General features: G+C 39.9%; 1 protein-coding gene across 2 annotated transcripts in view; it reads right to left on the bottom strand.

The window, feature by feature from the left end:
• Window positions 1-22,530, bottom strand: part of cryzl1 (crystallin, zeta (quinone reductase)-like 1) — a 38,234-nt gene extending 15,704 nt beyond the window's left edge. Inside the window, exons 1-8 of one of the 2 annotated variants that reach the window (XM_055645201.1) lie at window positions 22,299-22,530; window positions 17,546-17,617; window positions 15,002-15,079; window positions 12,802-12,874; window positions 11,196-11,240; window positions 11,040-11,108; window positions 7,598-7,731; window positions 3,934-4,045 (exon numbers count right to left, since the gene is read on the bottom strand). In XM_055645201.1, the coding sequence (XP_055501176.1) occupies window positions 3,934-4,045; window positions 7,598-7,731; window positions 11,040-11,108; window positions 11,196-11,240; window positions 12,802-12,874; window positions 15,002-15,079; window positions 17,546-17,611 (577 nt within the window). In that variant the 5' untranslated portion in view covers window positions 17,612-17,617; window positions 22,299-22,530. The remainder of the gene's footprint in view (window positions 1-3,933; window positions 4,046-7,597; window positions 7,732-11,039; window positions 11,109-11,195; window positions 11,241-12,801; window positions 12,875-15,001; window positions 15,080-17,545; window positions 17,618-22,298) is intronic. The other variant, XM_055645200.1, reaches the window with a different exon arrangement.
• Between the last annotated feature and the right edge of the window lie 177 nt (window positions 22,531-22,707).

Below are 22,707 nucleotides of genomic sequence, written 5' to 3' on the forward strand. Positions count from 1 at the left end.
AATCTCTACCTATTATTAGGCCGCTGATTTCAACAACTACCTTGACTAATCTCTTTCCACATTCTGCTTCCTGAATATCTCCATTTATCCTCCCAGCATCTTCTACATTTGTACAGAGTTTATTAATGAATGACAAACAGTTGTGCTCGACACCAATCACTGTGGAATACCACAGGGCTACAGGCATCCAACCACAAAACCAACCCTTCACTTCATGTCTCCAACTAGCAAGCCAAGTTTGGACTTAATTTACCAACTGTTTTGCATCCCATGAGCTCTTATCAATTGAACCAGTGTTACATGCAAGACCGTATCTGAAGGTCTTTCAATTGCCCATGTAGACAGGCATACACTGCATTGCCTTAAAAGAAAAGTAAAATTAATCAGACAGGATCTCTCACCAAACTCACACCGATTATCCCTGATTAGCTCCTGCCTTCCCAGGTTCAGATTAGTCACTTCCCCCAATAACTCTCATCTCACTGATTTTGGATTCACTGGTCTGCAATTACCTGCTGTCACACTTGAATAAAACGTTAAGATTTTTCATTTTCCTAGAATTGGAATTGCAACCATGTTCAAGCAGAAAATCAAACATTAGTTGCTGGGTAACAAGGGACAGGAAATGATTGTTTGCATCTGAAGTAACGTCAGGAGTAATGCACAGCTGCAAATTCCGTTCAGGCACATCATCAACTGTAAATCAGATGAGTCAGTCTGGTGGGACAGGTAGCTTGTCTAATTGTTTTCCTCCTGAATGTTCCAATGTTGGGATACCATCTCGATCTCGGGGGATGAGCAAGAAATTGTTCCCCATTTTACTGTCACGTTTAACTCCAACACTGCTGAAGCCTTCCTAGTTTATTCAATATGCAGCTGAGGCAGTCGACTCAGAATTATTGTTTTTAAGCAAGCTAAACTCAACTGAACCACCAGTAGGGGTTCAAAATGGATGCAAAGCTAATTGGTAATTTGCAAACAGCAAAACCTACTCAATAGGCTTGTACTAATAAGAGTCAAGTAAGAGTCACACCTCATCAGTGACAGGCAATAACAGAAGAAGGGTCTCGACCCGAAACGTCATCTATTCCTTTTCTCCGGAGATGCTGGCATTTAGCAACAGTGCAATTGTCAATAGCTCACACTACCATGGTTATCACTGACCACAAGGTAAACTCACACACATATACTGTGCAGGAAGGAACTGCAGAACAATCTCAAACCAAAATGTCACCTATTCCTTTTCACTTGAGATTCTGCCTGACACACTGAGTTGCTCCAGCATTTTGTGTCTATCTTCTACATAAATACAGTGGCAGGCCAGAGGCCTGGTATTCTACAGTGGGTAACTCACCCAAATCTCTGTAGATTATCTGCCATCTATAAGCCATGTTAACAGCAAAATAGAATGCTCTCTATTTTCCTTAAAGAGCAACAATAATTCTTCCAACAATAAGTAAGCAACTTGAAGCTATGCACTCCTATTCCTCATATGGTGCAAATGCAACATGCCAATTGCAAGATGCATGGCAGACCCCCATCAAAGCATAATAAGTAGGGACAGGAGTATACCATGTATAGGAAAGAACTGCAGATGCTGGTTTAAATCAAAGGTAGACAAACTGCTGGAGTAACTCACCAGGATAGGCAGCATCTCTGGATTGTCTGAACAAGGGTCTCGACCCGAAACGTCACCCATTCCTTCTCTCCAGAGATGCTGCCTGTCCCGCTGAGTTACTCTAGCATTTTGTGTCTACCGCAGGTGTATATCATGCAGCTGCTTAAAGACTATGACCCGTTCATCAAGTTTGAGATTGATCTTCTGCCTGAGTGCCATTTCCAACTGAATTGCAATGATTGTTTAATAATTAAGAATAAGGGTTAGGCCATTTAGGACTGAGATGAGGAAAATCTTTTTCACCCAGAGAGCTGTGAATCTGTGGAATTCTCTGCCACAGAAGGCAGTGGAGGCCAATTCACCGGATGTTTTCAAGGAGTTAGATGTAGCTCTTAGGACTAAAGGAATCAAAGGATATGGGGATAAAGCAGGAACGAGCTACTGATTTTAGATGATCAGCCATGGTCATATTGAATGGCAGTGCTTGCTCGAAGGGCCGAAAGACCTACTCCTGCATCTATGTTTTTTCTATGTTTCTATGATGATCTTATCAAGTGGTTTTTTTTGGCAACGAGGGTAAAAATTATTTCCAAATACGTTCAAAATTAAAAATGTGAAGTGTGTCAAAGTTGTAGCTCGCTGTATGTAACAGGAATGCGTAAATGGTGCTGAATTTTGGCCGGTTGGTTGCATTGGGATTGCCCATCACGCCTTCTATTTGCCATTCATATTGTCTATATTAATATTTAATATCTTCAGTTCATGGATGGTAACCAAGGGACTTCCACCATCAGCTCAAATGGAAATGGGTTTTAAAATAAACACATGAAAACACCATTATAAATGGGATTTATTTGAATGCATTAACATTGTCAGAAATCCAGATGTATAAACCTGCACTTTAAATTGTAATAGCAAATTGCACACATCTGTATATCAATCAGATTTCTGATTTTGATGTTGTTGCTTTTGGGAATTCCTCAGCGTTCCAAAGAAACAAATATTTCAACAAATGAAACCATTCTCAAAAGGCTGCTTCACTAATCTTTCAGAAGGTCAACCTGCACATAAAGCAGCATACTTTGCAGAATTCCACAGAACAGATTGCAATTGTTACCCATATAAATTCTCAGGGGTCAATAAAATAACCATTAGCATCTTTACATTTTTTCTACATAACCAACTCTACGGTGATACTTACCATTACATTGCTATTTTGGCTCTGTGCAAAATATATTAAGCGAAAGAGGCATGACAATCATGAGAGTGATCAATTCACTGTGGCGATCTATTGAAGAGATCGTTCAAGATGAGTTGGCTGCTAATGAGTTCAGGGTCACCAGGAATAACTGGAGGGACATCAAATTTGAGTTTTGGGTCTGAAAGCTTCGTTGGAGTATGGGGTATTATACTTTAACAATGATCCCCAGTTGAATTTGAACTGAGGTTTTTGCTCCCGAGAGCCAAATCAGATTATATTACAACACTATTGTTAGAGTCTAATGTTTATCCTCTTAATTACTTGGCATTGACCAGTTCCAACATGAACACGCCAAGCAGAAGATGTGGATCTGCTGTTGAGACTCTGTATATCTCAGGTAAATATCTGGGGGCGACACTTTGGCGCGGCAGTGGGGGGGCGACACTGTGGTGCAGAGTGGCTGTCTTGCAGCATCAGAGACCCTGGATTGATCCTGACTGTGGGTGCTGTCTGCATGGAGTTTGTACGTTCTCCCCGTGACTGCATGAGTTTTATCCAGGTGCTCCGGCTTCCTGCCACTGTACGAAGACATACAGGTATGTTGGTTAATTGGCTTTGGTAAAAATTGTATAATGTCCCAAGTGTGTAGTATAGTGGCAGTGTACGGGGATTGCTGGTCGGCGGGGACTTGGTGGGTCGGTTTGTGTTCTGTATCTCTAAAGTCTACAATCTTGCTGTAAAATTGTTTCTTATACAGAGGCACCACAGGATTTCAGACCTGTCGTGTGAAGGAGATGCTGAGGCTGGTTTTACATAGATATGGAGAGGACTGGCTCAGCGAGAATAGGCAACATCTATCTAGAATGATCAATCGCTTGGGAAAGATGATGAGGAAGCAAATCGGAGTACAATACATCACAATGTCAGTACCTTGAACAACAGCAAATCTCAAAGTACAAACACTGGTATTTTATAGCACTATTTTATTTTAATACCAGCTAGCCATAACATCTTGTAAGTTATATATTATTTTCCCCATTTATTAAATATTTTTCTTCACAATAACACAAAATAATTTCGACAGAAGGCCACCCAAACCAAAACCGGCACATACCAACTGTTGGCCTTAATTCTTCCAAATACTTTTTGTCCTCATTGTTGTGTACAGTAGAAATTATTTTGGCTCCTCGATGATAAGCCAATTGAATCACTATGGTACCAAAAGGCTGGAAAAGAGAAAGATAGGACAGATCTTTAGCCAATATTCAGCAGTGTGAAATATTACCTATGATAGCATTTACAAGAACTATTCTTTTTCTGTTCACACCAATTGCAAGATACTTGTGCTAATCCACACAAATAGGAAAGTTAAACTACTTATCCAAGAATAATTGATTCTGTTCTGTTTTTAATCTAATCTTGTTTCAACTGTAGATTTAGCATACAAGGGCAAGGAAAATGTTCCTCCCTCCCATAAATAAAAGCATACTGCCAACACTTCAACATTATAACAAAAAGATAATTATGGGAGAGAAAGCAGGTGAGCTAAGAGCACGAATGAATCAAATAGCATTGAAAGACAGAAGACAAACTAACATATTAAATAAATACATCTTAGAATCTTTTATGAAGGAGAATAACAATGTTTAGATTTTGCTGGGCTTGCAACGATAATAAATACAAAGCTGTGGGTAAATACATGGCATGGGTAGATAAAAAGGAGCAATGTCTTCTCAATGTTATGTATTATTAGTACAATGCTCAAGGCTTAAGTATTAGATACTGTCTTGCTTGCCACTATTAATTTATGTATAAGGACTTTCAAAACCACACTGGTCTTTCCCTCACCCTGGATTGTGCATTACGCAGAGTGTAATTCAAATAGCTTGTTCCTTCACGGAAGCATTTAGCAATAACCATCTTTGGCTAACAATAACCAATTTTACAAATAAAAGAAAAACATGTTAATCTTCTCTTCATTTGGAATTAAACACAATGCACTTATTTGGCATTAAGCTGCATGATTGCAAATACATAATCAAAATTGCCTGGGTATTTAATCGAAAATATTACAAACCAGCAATTGCCAAGTTCGCAGTTGCATTTTATTCAAATACTAGCTACAACCAGCAATAGTATTAATATAATACAATATAAAATAATATTAATATTTTAATTTGTCAGCAAAACTAAATGAGCACTTTGCCCGAGACTCTGCGAGCTACATAAACGTGAGGACAATGACTATCAATGCTGGTCCAGTTCTGCAACTGTCATTATGTGTCCATCGTGTACAACTATTCCTCATTTTGCACAAAAAGCTGCATTACGCGTCAGACATAATTGCCCATAAAGTTTACTACCTCTCAGCTTAGTATTTAACGCAGAAGCCTATTAATTGCTGCAGTTCCATTTTTCTTGCTTCCATATCAATAGGAAAAGGCAATCCAAGGTTATCCTCTCACAGGAGAATAATACACTTTGAATGCTCAGTGCTTGAGTTCTTGGAGTGTTTCAACACAAACAAAAAGGGTTTCAGCAGCAGGTTTAAGCAAAGGATTTCTGAGAGTTATGAGCATACCGTTTTTTTTAATTGATCATGCTAACTGCACAGTCAGCCATATGTTTTCTCCAAAGAAAATTTCTAACAGTCAAATCTAAAATTATTAATTTTTAATTATAACATTTCAAATCCCACTCCAATTTATACAAGGGGAGACTTGATCTGAAGAAGGGTTTCGACCCAAAACATCACCCATTCCTTCTCTCCAGAGATGCTGCCTACCCCGCTGAGTTACTCCATTAAAGCCAGTTTTTTGTGTCCAGTCCCGCGGCAGAGCCATTCCAGCCGCGCGGGGCAAAAAAAAGAGACCCGCAACTCGGGCGGGAGAAGTCGCCGTTGCAGGAGCCCTGAGAAGCGGTCTCCCTCCAGGGAGCCGTGGGCTCCCGGTGCCGTCGTCCACAGACCCTGGCAAGCCGTGGGCTCCCGTGTCTGCCGTCCTCCGCGACGGCACCAGCACCTACCGGAGCGATTTACATGTGCAAAAATAACCATTTAATCACCTCACTTTCTAATTTAGTTTGTTACTGTCACAGTGAAAAGCTTTTTGTTTGTGTGTTATCGAGTCAGCCAAAAGACTATGCATGATGACAATCAAGCCATCCACAATGTATATATATCCTGTGCTAGTTTCCTTTTGTATTGTCCTGGAATTTTCAGCTCTGTGCTAATATTGCCAGTCCATAAATGCAGCAGTGTTGTTGCTGTTGCTGTTGCTGAGCTCCAGGGACACAGGTTAAATCCTGATCTCAGGTGATGCTTGCATGTTTTCTCCACAACAGCATGGGATTTCCCCAGGTGCTCCGCTTTCCTTCCAAATCCCAAAGGTGTGGTGGTGGTTTTCAGGCTTGTGCCAATTCCTTCCCTCCCCCCCTCCCCTCCCCCCGATTTTAATAGTTCAATGGCAAAAATAATTAACAGGGGGTGGGGGGGCAAAGGGATATGTGAAAGGAAATGTAAAATAACAAGTTGCAGAGGTATAGGAAAATAGGGCAAATGGAATTGCATGGCTGGGAGCAACCTTGAATTCAAAAGGTGCCCAACGAATGCCCCTCTTCAGTGGGGGGGGGGGAGGTCATTGTAAACACAAGAACCAAGTCATTCTTGGCACCTTGCTGAGTTAATGCTTTTTTGAAGAATGCTAGAATATACATGTTTATACAGTCAGGCCACTTTTGAGTTATTTGTTGCACAACTTGTAAGGATTTAGCAACACATTCAGGAACAGCTTCTTCCCTACAGCAATCGGGCTGTTAAACACTACAACCTCATAAGCCATGAACTACAATATAGTATTATTATTATTATTATTGCACTGTTATTGGGTTTTTTTCTGAGTTTTTGTTATATTATTTATTATGATTACATATTCTGTTGTGCTACAGCAAGTACAAATTCCATTGTTCTACCAGGGACATATGACAATAAAACATTCTTGACCCTTGACATTTCATTGTAAATCATTCACTCAACAACAGGTTACAGCAGATAGATTACAAGCCTGATAAAAATTCAGTATAGTAATTACAGAAAGCATTAGATATTAAATGGTGATAAATTTGTAGTTATAGGAATTACTCCTAACAGTTAAAGAATTAGAACGAACAACGTTGTTATTTTTGCGGGTGGATCGGTGAATCTCCAGTTTATTATTCTGTGAGTGTACACGGCTTTTTGTTGCAGCAAGCTCCCAACTCTGCAGTGTCGATCATCATATTATAACCGAATTAACATCCAGGCAAGACACAAAAACAGGATTTGTGCTGTGTCACAAATCTATGACTCAAACAGCATGAATGAGCATCTTTGGGAGAACTTCAATGTCAAAGGAAGCAATTAAAAAAAAATTGTTAACAGACTTAAATGCTCCAGTATAGTATGAAGCTCGTAACATGGTTCAATAATCAAGAAAAAGGAGAAGGAAACTATGCTTTATGGGAAACAACATGAATGAGCATCTTTGGGAAAACTTTGAATGTTAAAGGAAGTTTAAAAAAAGTAAAACATTGTAAACAAAGAGTTAAATGCTCCAGTACAATGTGAAGCTCGTTACATTGTTCAATAATCAAGAAAATGGAGAAGGGAAATAGTGCAAGGCAAAGTTTTATGATGCAGGGCAATGAACTACAGGACACCAACAAATAACAGTTTTCCCCTTAATATAATATGTTTTTATTTTTCTTAATTGACAATGACACATCAGGTTTGTAATACGTACATTTGCTCCGTCCATTACAAGAACAGTTGTTCCAGCACTGACACTAGAGTGTGTGTGCAGGGCCATATATGCACGCAATCCATCGCGAATAGTCCCTGCTGCATCCGCCCAGCTCACATTCTCTGGCTTAGTTACTGAAATTGAAAGTAAACATGTTGGAAGAATTGCACAAAAAGCGCAACATTTTTTTGCCGCGGCCCTATCTCCACACATTAATAAACAGGTCAACAGCAGAAGCACAACAAATTACAGCACAGTTAACTAGCAGCGTTGTGAGGTTGAACATTTCTCACGTTATGTGTTAAACCATCTGAAATGTTCACCAAAGTGATGGTGACTTTGTATAGTTGTGGGGTGGAGGCCACTCGAAAAATAATTAAAAATATAATTTTTAATAAGACAATCTTTAAAAAAAAAAAGTACTTTAAATAACAAAGGGGATAACTCTGAGAAACACTAATGAGTGGCCCGGTCCGGGAGAGATTCGGCGCCCATGTCGGGTCGGCCCAGACCGAGGCTGAAGACGGTGCGGTACTCACGTGAGGGTGGCTGGGACGGCGTTCTGGCGGTGGTGGCCTGAGTCCGGGGTTCGGCCGCGGGCCAGCAGCTGCATCTGCAGGACTGGTGGGTGGCAGCTTCAGCCACCCCGGGCCGCAGTGTTTGAGCCGCGGGACTGATTTATAACATCGCCCGGGGGGGGTATCGCCTCAGCGCAGAGGGAGAAGAGGGAAGAGACTGCAGACCTAAGACTTTTGCCTCCATCACAGTGAGGAGATGCTGGGTGGACTCACTGTGGTGGATGTTAATATGTGTTTATTGTTGTTTTTATTGTATTATATGTATGACTGCTGCAATTTCGTTCAGACTTCGGTCTGAATGACAATAAAAGGCTATCTATCTATCTATCTATGAGACAATCAGGAAAACATGGGGAGCTGCTTCAACCTTCATTTTGAAAAACATTCATGGATTAAACAGTTAAACGTAAAGAATTAGCTACCAAAGCATGCAATAAAAAGAAGTGATTTATCACAAGGCTGATCACCCATTCTATTCAATGTCACAATTTCCACAGCAACAGCCTATCACTGCAGGACTCTGCCTATTGCCTCAAAATCATGGCTATCCAACCAGAAAATATGCAATCTCGCACACATACAAACACGACACAGTTCACTCTATACTTGATAGTTTTAATTTAATTAGGAATAGTACAGATTAGGAATATTACAGATTGCAGCTGCCGAGGTGAAGCCCAGATACTGAAAGAATAAATACATTCAATTGTTTTCTTACTGAGTAAAATAAGTCTGGCAGGGGCAGCTTTGAGGATATTTGACAGTTTTCCAAAACAAACTAAACATTACAAAATTTGGAATACCTGTTGAAATAACAATTATGCTATTGAACATAATGTCTGAAGCATGATGCAACTTCTTATTTATTTCATTAACCTCCACAATTAAATCCAACTCAACAGATTGAATCTGAAGAAGGATCTCGACCTGAAACAACACCCATTCCTTCTCTTCAGAGATGCTGCCTGTCCCGCTGAGTTACTCCAGCTTTTTGTGTCTATCATCAGGTTGATTGTAGCTGAACATTTTGTTAAAGCCCTTTTAAGTTCCTGAAGATAAAAAGATATGCCTCCACTTTCTCCACAGATTTGTGTTTTTCTTGCAACAGAGAAATAATCAAATTTATCTACTTCTCCTTTCCCTGTGCTTTTTTTCTTGCATATTTCCAGCACTCTTCCTGAGGCTCTTTCTACACAATCATTTCCCAATGTTGGCACAGAGACAGTTAGTTACTATCTGAAAAAATAATTTATTTTCCTTTTGTTGTTTACTTAGAATTATGAGTTATCCAGTTCTTTCAGCAGGTCATTAACTTGTTATGTGTGCGAAGGCTGCAAACACTATACCACTTATATTGAAGATAGACACAAAAAGGTGGAGTAACTCAGCGGGACATGCAGCTTTTCTGGAGAGAAGGAATGGGTGACGTTTCAAGTCGGGACACTTCTTCAGACAAGTCTCGACCCGAAATGTCACTCATGCCTTCTCTGCAGCGATGCAGCCTGTCCCACTGCGTTACTCCAGCTTTGTGTCTACCTTCGGTTTAAACCACCATCTGCAGTTCCTTCCTACACCTACCGATTATATTATTTCATTGTGCTACTGTTCTACTTTTCAAACCGTGACAGAAATATGACAAACATTCACCTGCGATTATGTTACCAAAGACATTGAAGAAACAGGATTCTTCAGCGTTTCAGTAATAATATTTTTTGTCACTACTGCACTAGAAATATCAGAAATAATTCTTGATAATAAATGATCTTAAAAATATGGAAATGTGGTTAAATCTTTTATAATGGTGACTAATATTTAGTTTGATCATATCAATAACTGGAATTGTGTACAATAATTTTTATAAAGCGATGTCTTCTAATAGAGTAAATCTGCGTGAAAATAGGCTCTTCAGCCCAACTTGCCCATGCCGACCAACATGCCCCATCCACACTAGATCCAACTGCTTGTGTTTGGCCCATATCCCGCTAAATCTATCTTATCCATATATCTGTGAAAATGTTGTTTTTTTTCAACATTGTGATAGTACCTGCCTCAACTAACGCCTCCAGAAGCTTGTTCCATACACCTACCACCCTTTGTGAAAACAAAGTTGCCCCTCAGGTTCCTATTAAATCTTTCCTCCCTCACTTTAAACCCATGTCGTCTGGTTCTTGATTCCTTACAGTTCCCTCATCAACCTATTTGATCACATCAAGAACTCAGATTTGCGAGACACATCTCACATACAAAACCGGGCTGACTGTGCCTAAACAGCACCTGTCCATCTAAATGCTTATACATGTCATCGCTCAGAATACTCTCCAGCAAATACCGACCAATATGTTGTAACTTGGCTCCAATTCATGATCCAATGCAGCTATCCAATTAGAAGAATGAAAGCTTAAAATTCCAAAGTACTAATTAGGTTGAGAAAACATCAAGAATAGAAATATTTTCTCCAGCATACGTATAGTTGAGTGTAAACCATGAAAATGGGTACATGCATCACCCAAATGTAGCCATTCTAAAAGCAGCTTAATGACATGTACTTAAGCCACATCAAATCTAAATTGCAAATGGCAATCTGTCAATTCGCTCCTAAACAGGATGCACTGAATATTAAATCAAATACAGGCCATTTCCTATATGTGTACATTTAAAATGTGACTACGTTAGAGACAACAGAGTTGATGTTTTAATTACTTTCATGTAAAATGCAATTTCTTGTTTTAGTTAATATTTTTGCTGCCTTACTGAACGAGAGCAAAACTCATACCCTTACTTTTTTTAGATCAAAAATACAGACCAAGCGAAATTAAAGATACATAATAAAACATAAACCATCAATGGAGAGTATCAAAACATACCAAGACTATGTTCGTGAATCAACAGTGTATTTGAGAGTCCAGACTCTGTGCAATCCATAGGAAGAATACCTGGTAAGGAAGCAGCACAATTATATACATTAACATTGCATTTATAGCAGCATTTACAGCAAGGACTGTTGCATATTGTTCACTTACCAACCACTTCGTCTTTTGGCTTAAAGAAGCTCACTTTCGGTCCAACTGAAAACAGTAAATACAAGAAGTTGCAGTTCAAAAGGAAGGCATTATAGGTCATTTAATGACATCTATTTTTTTGTTTGTAAACATAGCATATGCTTCACACGCAGGGGCTCATTGAAATTAAAAACTGAAAAGAACTATTTTCATCCTTGTTTAACACAAAAAGCTCTGCTTATTTATCCAGTAATTAGACAGCCATTATCTATCAATGAATCAGTACAGATTCCAGCCATGCCAAGTCTCTTTTGAATGCAACCAGTAGAGTGCTGGGAGATCATACAGGCCTTGGCACCATGGATGAAGAAGCAGGCAATTAGCTTGAATTCCTGTATCTGATAGCTATGAAACTGTTAATTAGAGCCACGATTGTCGCAGTATCAGAATTATTTGAAAGCAGTTCTCTAGATTGAAAGGGCCAAATACACGTACACACGTCTGAAGCACTTTAGCTCACAACTGATACCATGCAATAACTTTGCTCCTTTATATTGCCTTCAACAATAATCATTAATGGATATAAGCCAAAAACTTAACATTGTAACGTGAAATTAGGAACTCAGTTTAATAAAAACCCAGAGAGTAAAAACTTAGTGATATATAAAAATATTTAAAAATCAGCACCTCAAAAATTGGTTGTAAACATTTTCCTTTTAAGAGGCTTAAAAAAACAAATGCTGAACTATTGTGCAGACAGTTTTACATTAGTGACCTTTCACCAGCATGGATAATAGTTAGAGATAAAGCAAGTTTTAAGATGTAAAGAACGAGTGGAGGAAAACACTGAACAAGAGGGAAGGTCTGCGATAAAGTGGAGGACAGAAGAGATTAACAGAGAAATGTGTAGGAAGGAACTGCAGATGTTGGTTTAAACCGAAGGCAGACATAAAAAGCTGCAGTAACTCAGCGGGACGGGCAGCATCTCTGGAGAGCCATTGTTACCCCAGCTTTTTGCGTCTAACAGAGAAAGCAGGTGACAATGCAGAGTGAAGAGAGTGGAGCAATCATCTAAAATTGCCTTGGCAAAGTGGATAGACTGCTGGAAATCAGAATAAAAATGCTAAATATGCCAATAATCTGTAATGATATTGATTTTGAAGGCCACAATGTACGTCGTTGAAAGATTATTACAGTTTCTCAAGTTGGTGGGCAGCATAGTGGCAGAGCATATAATGCCACTGCCTCTCAGCGCCAGAGACCCGAGTTCGATCCTGACTTCAGGCACTGTTTGTGCAGTGTTTGCACCTTCTCTGTGACCACATGGGTTTCCTGTACAAGAGACGTGCAAACATGTAGGTTAATTGGCCTCTGTAAACTGCCCCTGGTGTGTAGGGAGTGGATGCTAAAGTAGGATAACATGGAACTAGTGTTTACGGATGGTTGTTGGTTAGCGCGGGCTCGGTTACTCAGTACAATTTTCGGTGCTTGATCAGAAAATTATGCTAAATGTTTTGCATTACGTGTTAAATGAGCAACCAGTTTTTCATTTCAATGAGCCCCTGCATATCAGGAAAGGAATAAAGAAGTTTGGTGTGTTACATTAAAATTAAAATAACCAACTTACCCTCAATAACCACGCCAGCAACTTCTCTTCCGATTGGCAAAAAATCTTTCTGTAGTTTTAACTCACTCAGCAGCTAAATATAAAATGAATGCTTTGAAGACTAAGAACAGTCAGTGGATGTCTCACTTTCTAATTAATATTCTGTAAGGATTACATACAGATATTTATATTCTTATAACAAAGTGAACCAGATAAATGATAAATGTGAAATTCATAAAATATAACAATATGAAGACAGGCTTATGATCCTAGATCCATTTAAAAAAACTGGCATAGGAGTGATGGCCATCTTGTGCCCCATTTGATTTGAGGATTTTAAAATAGAGAAAAGATAGTTGAATGGCTGCCATGCAATTTTAAGAATTTGGACTGCACTTCATTTTTGTGTGATTAAAATAGGAATTAAGTTGGATATTCCCCAGAGATCAGTATTTGGTCCAACTTTGCCTACTCAGAGCTCACTTGGAGTTGGACAAACAGAAAATAATCCAGAAATCTGCCAATCACACTAAACACAGTGGTTTTAATTGAAAGGTTTTAAATTCAAGTATCGAAAAAGGGCACAAAAAATTGAAAAATAGGCAAACAGACTTGTCAAATGCCAAAGAAAAAGAAAAACAGGATTATGTGTTTTCCAACCAGAAGATTAAAGTGCAAAGACGTTTAAAACATGAGGGAGTCTATGGTTACAGGGTTGAATTTGATTTCTGATATGTCATTACTGAGATTACATTAAAACATCAGAAAGGTCATAATTTAAAGTGGGCAGGTTTCAAATTACTGATTTTTTGGTAAAGAATCTTGGGAACATTTATATCACAAATGTTATTTTTTCAACGTGAAGATTACTAAATCCAATGGGTTTTTACCCAACCAGCTCAACCATGTCAAGTGCTGCTGGTAACAAATGACTCGAGCGGAACATCAAGCTCATAACTCTCCGATCCAATATTAAATAACACCAGGAATAATTTCAGTGCAATTAAGTATGGTTTCAAAAAGATAAAAGTATGTTATAGCTTTTCAGTCTGTCATTCTTTACATTCACTGTTCATTGATTCTACAACATGTGGCACAATTGTTTGAAATCATAAATGTAGGTTTAGCTAATAAAGTGGAAAACATCTATTTTCTATGAACCCGTAAATCAATTCTCAAATTGGCTTATTGATTTTGCACAATGCTTAATAGTATCGAACTGGATAAAATATCATTAGTACTTTTAATACATTGTAATTACAGATTTTATTTGAAATATCATTCCATAAATTGGGGAAAACACACTGAACATTGTAACTAGGATGCACAGAAGATGTAAAAGCTTGAAAACCCAACACCGCCAGGACAACAGACCTTCATAGTCAGATCAAGATCTCTGCACTTACACCAACTGGGACATTAAAATGGCGCCAACTGGCGACTGTATACTGTCTCAGTGTACTACTGCTATACATTTTACTGTATCAGAGATTCCTGTCTAATATGTATCTGAGTGCTTATGTATTGTGATACTTGTACTGAACTGTATGCAGAATCAATTTTAATGTACCTCGGTACTTGTGACAAATAAAGTGACATAATAATAACCAGATTCGGGTAAAGATTCTTCTCTGCTGCTAACAAACTACTGAACAGTCCTCCCATAAGTTAGTGTAGTTCTGATCTTCCATCATACCTCATTGCGGACTGAACGTTCCTGTTTATCTGCGCTTTCTCAGTAACTGCAATGCTATACTGCTGTGACACTATATTGCAGAGGGTGCAGAATATAGCGTCACTACCTGTCCAGTTTGCACTACCTGTATAGTTTGCACTACCTGTCGTACTTCTGCATGGCTTGATTGCATTCATATATGGTATGATTTTACAAGAGAGCACATAAGCAATGCTTGGCACTGTTTATCAGTACAAGAGACAATTCATGCAAAATTAAAGCTCGGATCTGCGGCAATGATTTTTCTTAGCCGAAGTGGGACAGGCCCTTAATGTTCTTTTAACCAGTATGAAATGGGGACAGGTTCAAAAAAATTAATTGCCTGATAAGAAATATTAATATGTAACATTCTAAATAAACAGTGTGCAGATTATGACAGCATAAATAATCTGGACAAAAGTTGAAAAGCCAATTAATAAACAAAAACATTTTTTAAATATAGCCTATCGCCTTACAATCATCTGGTACGAACAGACGCAGACTTACCTTTGTGTTCACAGGGCTGAATGCACACACTCTAACCTGTATTTTGACATAATGGTCATGTACACTGGGAAAAGATTCCTAGAATGTAAAGAAAATGTTTTGTTAGCTTTGTGTTTATAATAAGACATTGCCTTTGTGTAATCTTGATCGAATAACTTGTTTGTGCTTCACTAATGGACAGATGTGCCTCTGGGTGATACCACACTGTACAGATTCAGATTCCGATTCAACTTTAATTGTCATTGTCAGTGTGCAATACAGAGACAACAAAATGCCGTTTCGTTGCAGTACACAGTTTAAGGTGATTTCACAAATAACATCATGGCGTTGGGAGAAGGCTACTGTTGCCCGTTGTCATAGTTGTGGAACGATAGCAAATTAAAAAAACAATATGATGGTAAGCTCTCGGGAGGTCAGGGAACAAATGCAGAGAATGGAAAAAAAACCTACTGTATACATCACCTAACCCGATGAGAGTTTACCAGCAATTTTGTTTTAATTACAAATTTCAGGCAGCCCTAGAATGTTGTTCATTTTATAACAAATGGGTTTTCTTAGGGCCAGGATATCATGGTTGAAATTTGGGAGTTTGAAAAAAAATGTACAGGTGCGTGCATACAAATGCTTCTCTCCATCTTCAGCTCCATCCAAGACTGCAAGGAATTGCAGAGAATTGTGGATGCAGCCCAGACCATCACACAAACCGACCTCCCTTCCATTTATACCACACGATGCATCATCAAAGGCCAGCAGCATAATCAAGGAAGAGTCACACTCTGGCCACACCCTCTTCTCCCCTCTGGCAAAAGGTATAGAAGTGTGAAAATGCACACCTCCAGATCCAGGAACCGTTTCTTCCAAACTGTTATCAGGCAACTGAATTATCCTACCACAACAAGAGAGCAGTCCTGAACTACTACAGGCTTTTTCTTGCACTAAACGTTATTCCCTTATCATGTATCTGTACACTGTGAATGGCTTGATTGTAATCATGTATTGTCTTTCAGCTGACTGGTTAGCAAACATAATATAGTCTGAAGAAGGCTCTTGACCCAAAACGTCAAGTCTGAAGAAGGGTCTCGACCCAAAACGTCACCCATTCCTTCTCTCCAGAGATGCTGCTTGTCCCGCTGAGTTACTCCAGCATTTTGTGTCTACCTTCGATTAAAAACCAGCACAGCAGTTCTTTCTTACACATAATACATTCTCATTGGGCTTTGCACATTGGGCTTTACACATCTGTAAATGTGTAATCCAAATTCAAAAACAATATTTTCCAATTATTCATCTTATCATTTGCAAAATAAAGCTTTTGTTACTTTAACCATCCCTGTAATCTCCTCCAGTCCTACAACTCAAGAGTATTTTGACATCCTCGACATTATTTGCTTTCTTCATCATACCACGGTGATCACACTTGCAACTATCTCGGTTCCAAGCTCCTGAATTTCCTCACTAAACTTCTATCTCCATTCTCTACAAGTCATACCATAAGAATAACAAGTCTTTAGCTATGTGTCCTCACCTCTCTTCATTTCAAGAAAGAGTATACAGATTTCCTACGTTAAAAAGATTGTCAAAAAATGTTGTGACCAAACAAAACTGATCTTTAACTTTTTCTTAGAAACTTGCGATTTGAAACTATGGACATCTAATATTCAGAGACTCAACAAGTCTGATGACAAGTCCAAAATACAAATATAAAATAATGAAATACAGAAAAGGTAGATTGACTGTGCACAAGTACCATTTATGCCACATCAATTACAACTCCCACAACCACTCCTTCTATTTCTTTACTTTAGAGATACAGTGTGTAAACAGGCTCTTTGGTCCACCGAATCTGCACTTACCAGCAATCACCCCATACACTCATAACATCCTACACACTAGGGACAATTTACAATTTTTACCAAAGCCAATTAACCTAAAAACCTGTACGTCTTTGCAGTGTGGGACAAAACCTGAGCACCCGGAGGAAACACATGTGGTCATAGGATGTACAAACTCCGTATAGGTAGCATCTGTACTCAGGATCAAACCCAGTTCTCTGGCGCTGTAAGGCAGCAACTCTACCGTTGAACCACTGGCCCACCTTTTTAATTGAAATACTGAATCAAGGCAGTTCAAAACTCTGAATAAATCCAGACTGACTTATCATAACCAATCCACACTTGTCCAAATTATTTTGCATTCTATTCCTGATTAAGGTTTGAAATTTCCCCACCGCCCCCCCAGAGGTAAAACTATCTGCCTGACGTAATCGAGCCTTGCATCTTTTCTTGAACAAAAAGCAAAAGTTAATGTTTCACAATGACAGTCTTTCATATTTTGGGCATAACATTTGACAGTAATTTATGCAAAAGATACTTTTCATTAAACACATGGAAATTATGCTGTTTCCCCTCTGCAGATCTGTACTAAATTCGAACACACAGGAGGCCATTTTTCTTATTGATATCTCTCAATTACATATAATTATATCAGGACACATACTTCCTACATATCTATTTGCTTTACTTAATTTAAGAGCATGAACCTAACCTTGTCTTGTAACACAAACTTGATATCTTCATTAGATTGTGCCCATTGGCAATACAGTCCCCTCATCTTGATCTGAAAAGGAAAAACAATTCAATTAATTTCATTATTTACAAACAGATTGGACAAAGTTGCACATTTATACAAAACAGTTGAAAATCATGTTTGCTTGACAATAGTCTATTTTCACTCGGGTTGAAATGATCTGGCAGTTCAAGGAGAAATATTCCACATAAATAAGTGTTTATTTCGCATTAGAAAGAAATTGAAGATATGTGAAGTTGGCACCATACAAGAGATTTTACACATACAAATAACGCAATATTTTTAGGGTCAAACAAATTAGTGGCTGAAAATCAAGAATCATGGCCCTCTTTGCAGACAACCATGACAATTAATTTGCCACTTGGTTAATCAAATTGCTTGTTATTTTCCAGCCAAATGCATGGTAAAATAAATTAACAGCTCTGACCACCGCAGCATTGGCATATCTACTGGGGTTAGCTTGTTACTTGGTTGGCATGATGGAACAGTAATTTGAGCTGCTACTTCATTGCTCTAGGGAACGAGGTTCGATCCACCATCTCAGGGTGCTGTCCTTGTGTAATTTGCAAGTCGATTCCTGCAAGGTGCTCTGGTTTCATCCCATCTATAAAATTTATGCTAGTAGGTTAACTGCTCTTGTAATCTTAGTGCAGGGAAGTGGTCGAAAGAATCAAAAGGGAAGCTGATAGAAGCGAGAATGAATTGCATATTATTAAGGGGACCTATTCCTTCCTAAACCGCCCTTTTAATATATCTGAAGAATCTTTTAGATTTTTTCTTTATCTTGCCTACCAGCTCCATTTCATGTGGTCTTTATGCCTTCAGTGTATTCCTACATTTGTTATACTTGGAGGAGTTTGCTTGATCCCGACTGCCTAAACCTGAAGTATACCTTTTTTTCTAAACATCTCACAACGGCCTCAAAATCGCTCACCAACCAGGGTTCCCCAACTTGCCAGCTTTGCCCTTCACCTTAATAGGAATATGCAGCCTCTGTATATTTGTTCAGCTCCAACTCAATAATTAAGTTTGCTGATGACACTGTGTTGGTGGGCCTGATCTCGGACAACGATGACAAGGCCTACCGGGAGGAGGTGGCTGATCTAGCACTCTGGTGCCAGGACAACAGCCTCCTCTTGAACATCAAAAAAATTAAGGAGCTGATCGTGGACTTTAGGAGGGCACATCATCCGAGGACGTACACACCATTGAGGATAAATGGGGATACTGTGGATAGGGTGAGCTGTTTCAAATATCTGGGAGTCCACATCTCTGAGGATATGACATGGACATCACACGCCGCAGCACTCGTGAGTAAGGCAAGGCAGCGCCTTTACCACCTCAGGCAATTGAGGAAATTCAGAATGTCTCCGAGGATCCTCCAGTGCTTCTACTCAGCGGCTGTGGAAAGCATCTTGTCTGGAAATATTACCATCTGGTTTGGGAATTGCTCTGCCCAGGACAAGAAGTAACTGCAGAGAGTAGTGCGTTCGGCCGAACGCACTATGGGAACTTCACTCGCCCCCCCTGCAGGAACTATACATCAGGAGGTGCAATTCCAGAGCCAACAAAATCATGGGAGACCCCTTCCACCCCAAGCAGCGGACTGTTCCAGCTGCTATGGTCAGGCAAACGCCTCCGTTGCCATGCTGTGAGAACGGAGAGGTTGAGAAGCAGTTTCTTCCCAGAGGCCATTCGGACTGTAAACTCCTATCTCACCAGGGACTAACTTTACTGAACATTTTTCCTTCCGCCCACAATATTTAAAATGTAAAAGAATATGTGATTGTGTTTATAGTTTGTTTGTTTTTGTTTGTCTTTTTGCACAAAAGTCCGCGAGCATTGCCACTTTTCATTTCACTGCACATCTCGTATGTGTATGTGACGATTAAACTTGACTTGACTAGACTTGATCTCCCTTTTTGAAAGCTTCCCACTTGCCAGCAGTCCACATATCTGTAAGCAGATTCTCCCGATCAACCTCTGCAAGTTCCGACCAAATACTGTACCTCCAAAATCAGTTTTGCCCCAATTTAGAACCTTAACTTGTGGGCCAGCCCTGTCGTTTTCCATACCCGTTTTAAAACTAGTGGAATTTTCATCACATGATGTAACCTACTCTAGATTAGAAAAAACACATTATACCACCTTTGAAGATGTGCAGCACAATATAGCAAGTGCTTTCATTATCAAGTGCAAAAGATGAATTACATTCTTTGATTTCCTGTTCAAACTCAGTGGAGTTCCTTCAGCACTGTGTTTTTGTCCACTGAGATATTCCACTATTTTTTACTCAAGTTTGTAACATTTGCAGTTCCTTGTGTATCCATCAAATATGCAATTCAGCAGCATTAAGATTCTAAAAGCATGTAACTGAAAACAGAATGTTTTCCTCCCAGAGGAAGTTACCTTCCAAGAATTCTCCTCTCCAGAAGATAGATTACAGAAGGTACTAAAAGAGGAAATAGATTAACTTTTGAACAATTAAGGAATTGTGGGCTTTGTGCAATTAGGTCAGTAGAGCTGCAGCCTGTGGCAGATCAGCTATAATAACAAATGTCAGGGCAGACTTTAGCAGCCAAGTGACCAACTCCTTTTGTTTCCTTCTTATGTGCAAGTACCAAATTGAGGCTGATCCTTTAAACTGCGGGCAGGCATGGTAAAGGAAACATTCCAGAGGCTGATCCATTAAACTGAGCCCCAACTTATATTTTTTAAACATATGTGGAAGAAGTACTTTCAAGTACCTGTGGCATGTGGGATTGGAGTTCTCTTGACCTATTTTGTGTGGCATGTAACTTCCACTGTGAATTGCCTTTGGTTGCATTAGGAACTTCAGGTCTTTTTAGCACTAGTAACGGAGTTATTAAATTACTGAATTTGTTTATTATATGTTAACGATATGTATTGTGTTTACAGACTTGTTATGCTGCTGTAAATAAGAATTTCATTGCGTTGTCAGTGCAAATGCCAATTAGACACAGAATCGACACAAAATGCTGGAATAACACAGCGGGACAGGCAGCATCTCTGGAGAGAAGGAATAGGTGATGTTTTGGGTCGAGACCCTTCTTCAGACTTGATATAGACAGATCTTGGGTGTAAACCGGCATCTGCAGCTCCTTCCTACACATATTGTCAAATGAATACCCTTGGCTTGAATATTAAAGAACAGGGAGGGGTGAATCATTGGAAATAAATTGAACATTGGTACCAACCGGAAAGCAGTGACGGGATCGGTCAAAGTCAGCATGGATTTATGAAGGGGAAATCATGCTTGACTAATTTTTTGAGGATGTAACAAGTAGAATGGATAAGGGAGAGTCAGTGGATGTGGTGTATCTGGAAAACATAGAAAATACATAGAAGATAGGTGCAGGAGGAGGCCAATTGGCCCTTCGAGCCAGCACCGCCATTCATTGTGATCGTGGTTGTCAAAAAGCTTTTGCCAAGGTCCCACACAAGAGATTAGTGTGGAAAATTATAGCACATGGTATTGGGGATAGGGTATTGACATGGATAGAGAACTGGTTGGCAGACATGAAGCAAAGAGTAGGAATTAACAGGTCCTTTTCAGAATGGCAGGCAGTGACTAGAGGGGTGCCGCAAGGCTCGGTGCTGGAACGAACCCCAGTTGTTTACAATATATATTAACGATTTAGACGAGGGAATTAAATGTAACATCTCTAAGTTCGCGAATGACACAAAGCTAGGTGGTAGTGTGAGCTGCGAGGAGGATGCTATGAGGCTGCAGGGTGACCTGGAGAGGTTGGGTGAGTGGGCAGAAGCATGGCAAATGCAGTATAATGTGGATAAATGGGAGGTTATCCACTTTGATTGCAAGAACAGGAAGGCAGATTATTATCTGAATGGTATCAGATTAGGAGAAGGGGAGGTGCAAAGAGACCTAGGTGTGCTTGCAAAACCACACCTGGAGTATTGTGTGCAATTTTGGTCTCCTAATTTGAGGAAGGACATTATTGTTATTGAGGTACACCGTAGATTCACTAGGTTAATTCCCGAGGTGGCGGAATTGATGTATGATGAAAGAATGGGCTTGTATTCGCTGGAATTTAGAAGGATGAGAGGGATCTTATAGAAACATGCAAAATTCTTAGAGGATTGGACAGGGTAGATGCAGGAAAAATGTTCCCGATGTTGGAGGCGTCCAGAACCTGGGGTCACAGTTTAAGAATAAGGGGTAGGCAGGTAGGCCATTTAGGACCGAGATGCGGAAAAACTTTTTCACCCAGAGAGTTGTGAATCTGTGGAATTCTTTGCCACAGAAGGCAGTGGACGCCAATTCACTGAATGTGTTCAAGAGAGAGTTAGATTTAGCCCTTAGGGCTAACGGAACCAAGTGATATGGGGGGGGGGGGGGGGGGGGGGGGGCGCAAGGGGGTACTGATTTTGGATGATCAGCCATGATCATATTGAATGGTGTTGCTGGCTCGAAGGGCCGAATGGCCTACTCCTGCACCTATTTTCTATGTTTCTATTCCTCTCCCTCTCCACTGACTGAGTCTGACTGAAGAAGGGTCTCGACCCGAAACGTCACCTACTCCTTCTCTCCTGTCCCGCTGAGTTACACCAGCATGTTGTGTCTATCTCCATTATTCCTTCACTGGCATGAGGTGTTATGGTGCACTTTACAATATCACTTGTAGAGATAAACAGGACCACATATAAAATCAGGACATAACGTACTTACCACTGAGATCAGCCCCTCCAAGTTCCAAAGTAGAAATTACTTAAATATCAAGGATCAGAAGCATTGCTGAAGATTTAACCTCACAAAATGATGGTGTGACAGCGCTGGGAAGACGATGTAAAGCGGAATTAAATGGCCCTCCTCGTCTCATTGATAAAGTGGCCACCAAGATAGACTCAGGAGGTCGCCATGGTCACTGAGACAACCTAACCTGACTGTTGGAACCAGGGGGCCAATCCTAACACGCCCCAGGAGGAGCTCCGTCTCTGGTTGGTTCAAAGCGCCGTCAATCGTGGGATCCCGCCCATTTACAAGTTAGGTTGAGCGGCCTCGAGTCGGCGGAAGTTGACGAAAAGGGGCTGGTTCCTCGACCGCCGTCTTCCGATTGGTCATCCGCGCCTGGTGGCGG

Source organism: Leucoraja erinacea, chromosome 13 (genome assembly GCF_028641065.1).
Source record: "Leucoraja erinacea ecotype New England chromosome 13, Leri_hhj_1, whole genome shotgun sequence".
Lineage (NCBI taxonomy): Eukaryota > Metazoa > Chordata > Chondrichthyes > Rajiformes > Rajidae > Leucoraja > Leucoraja erinaceus.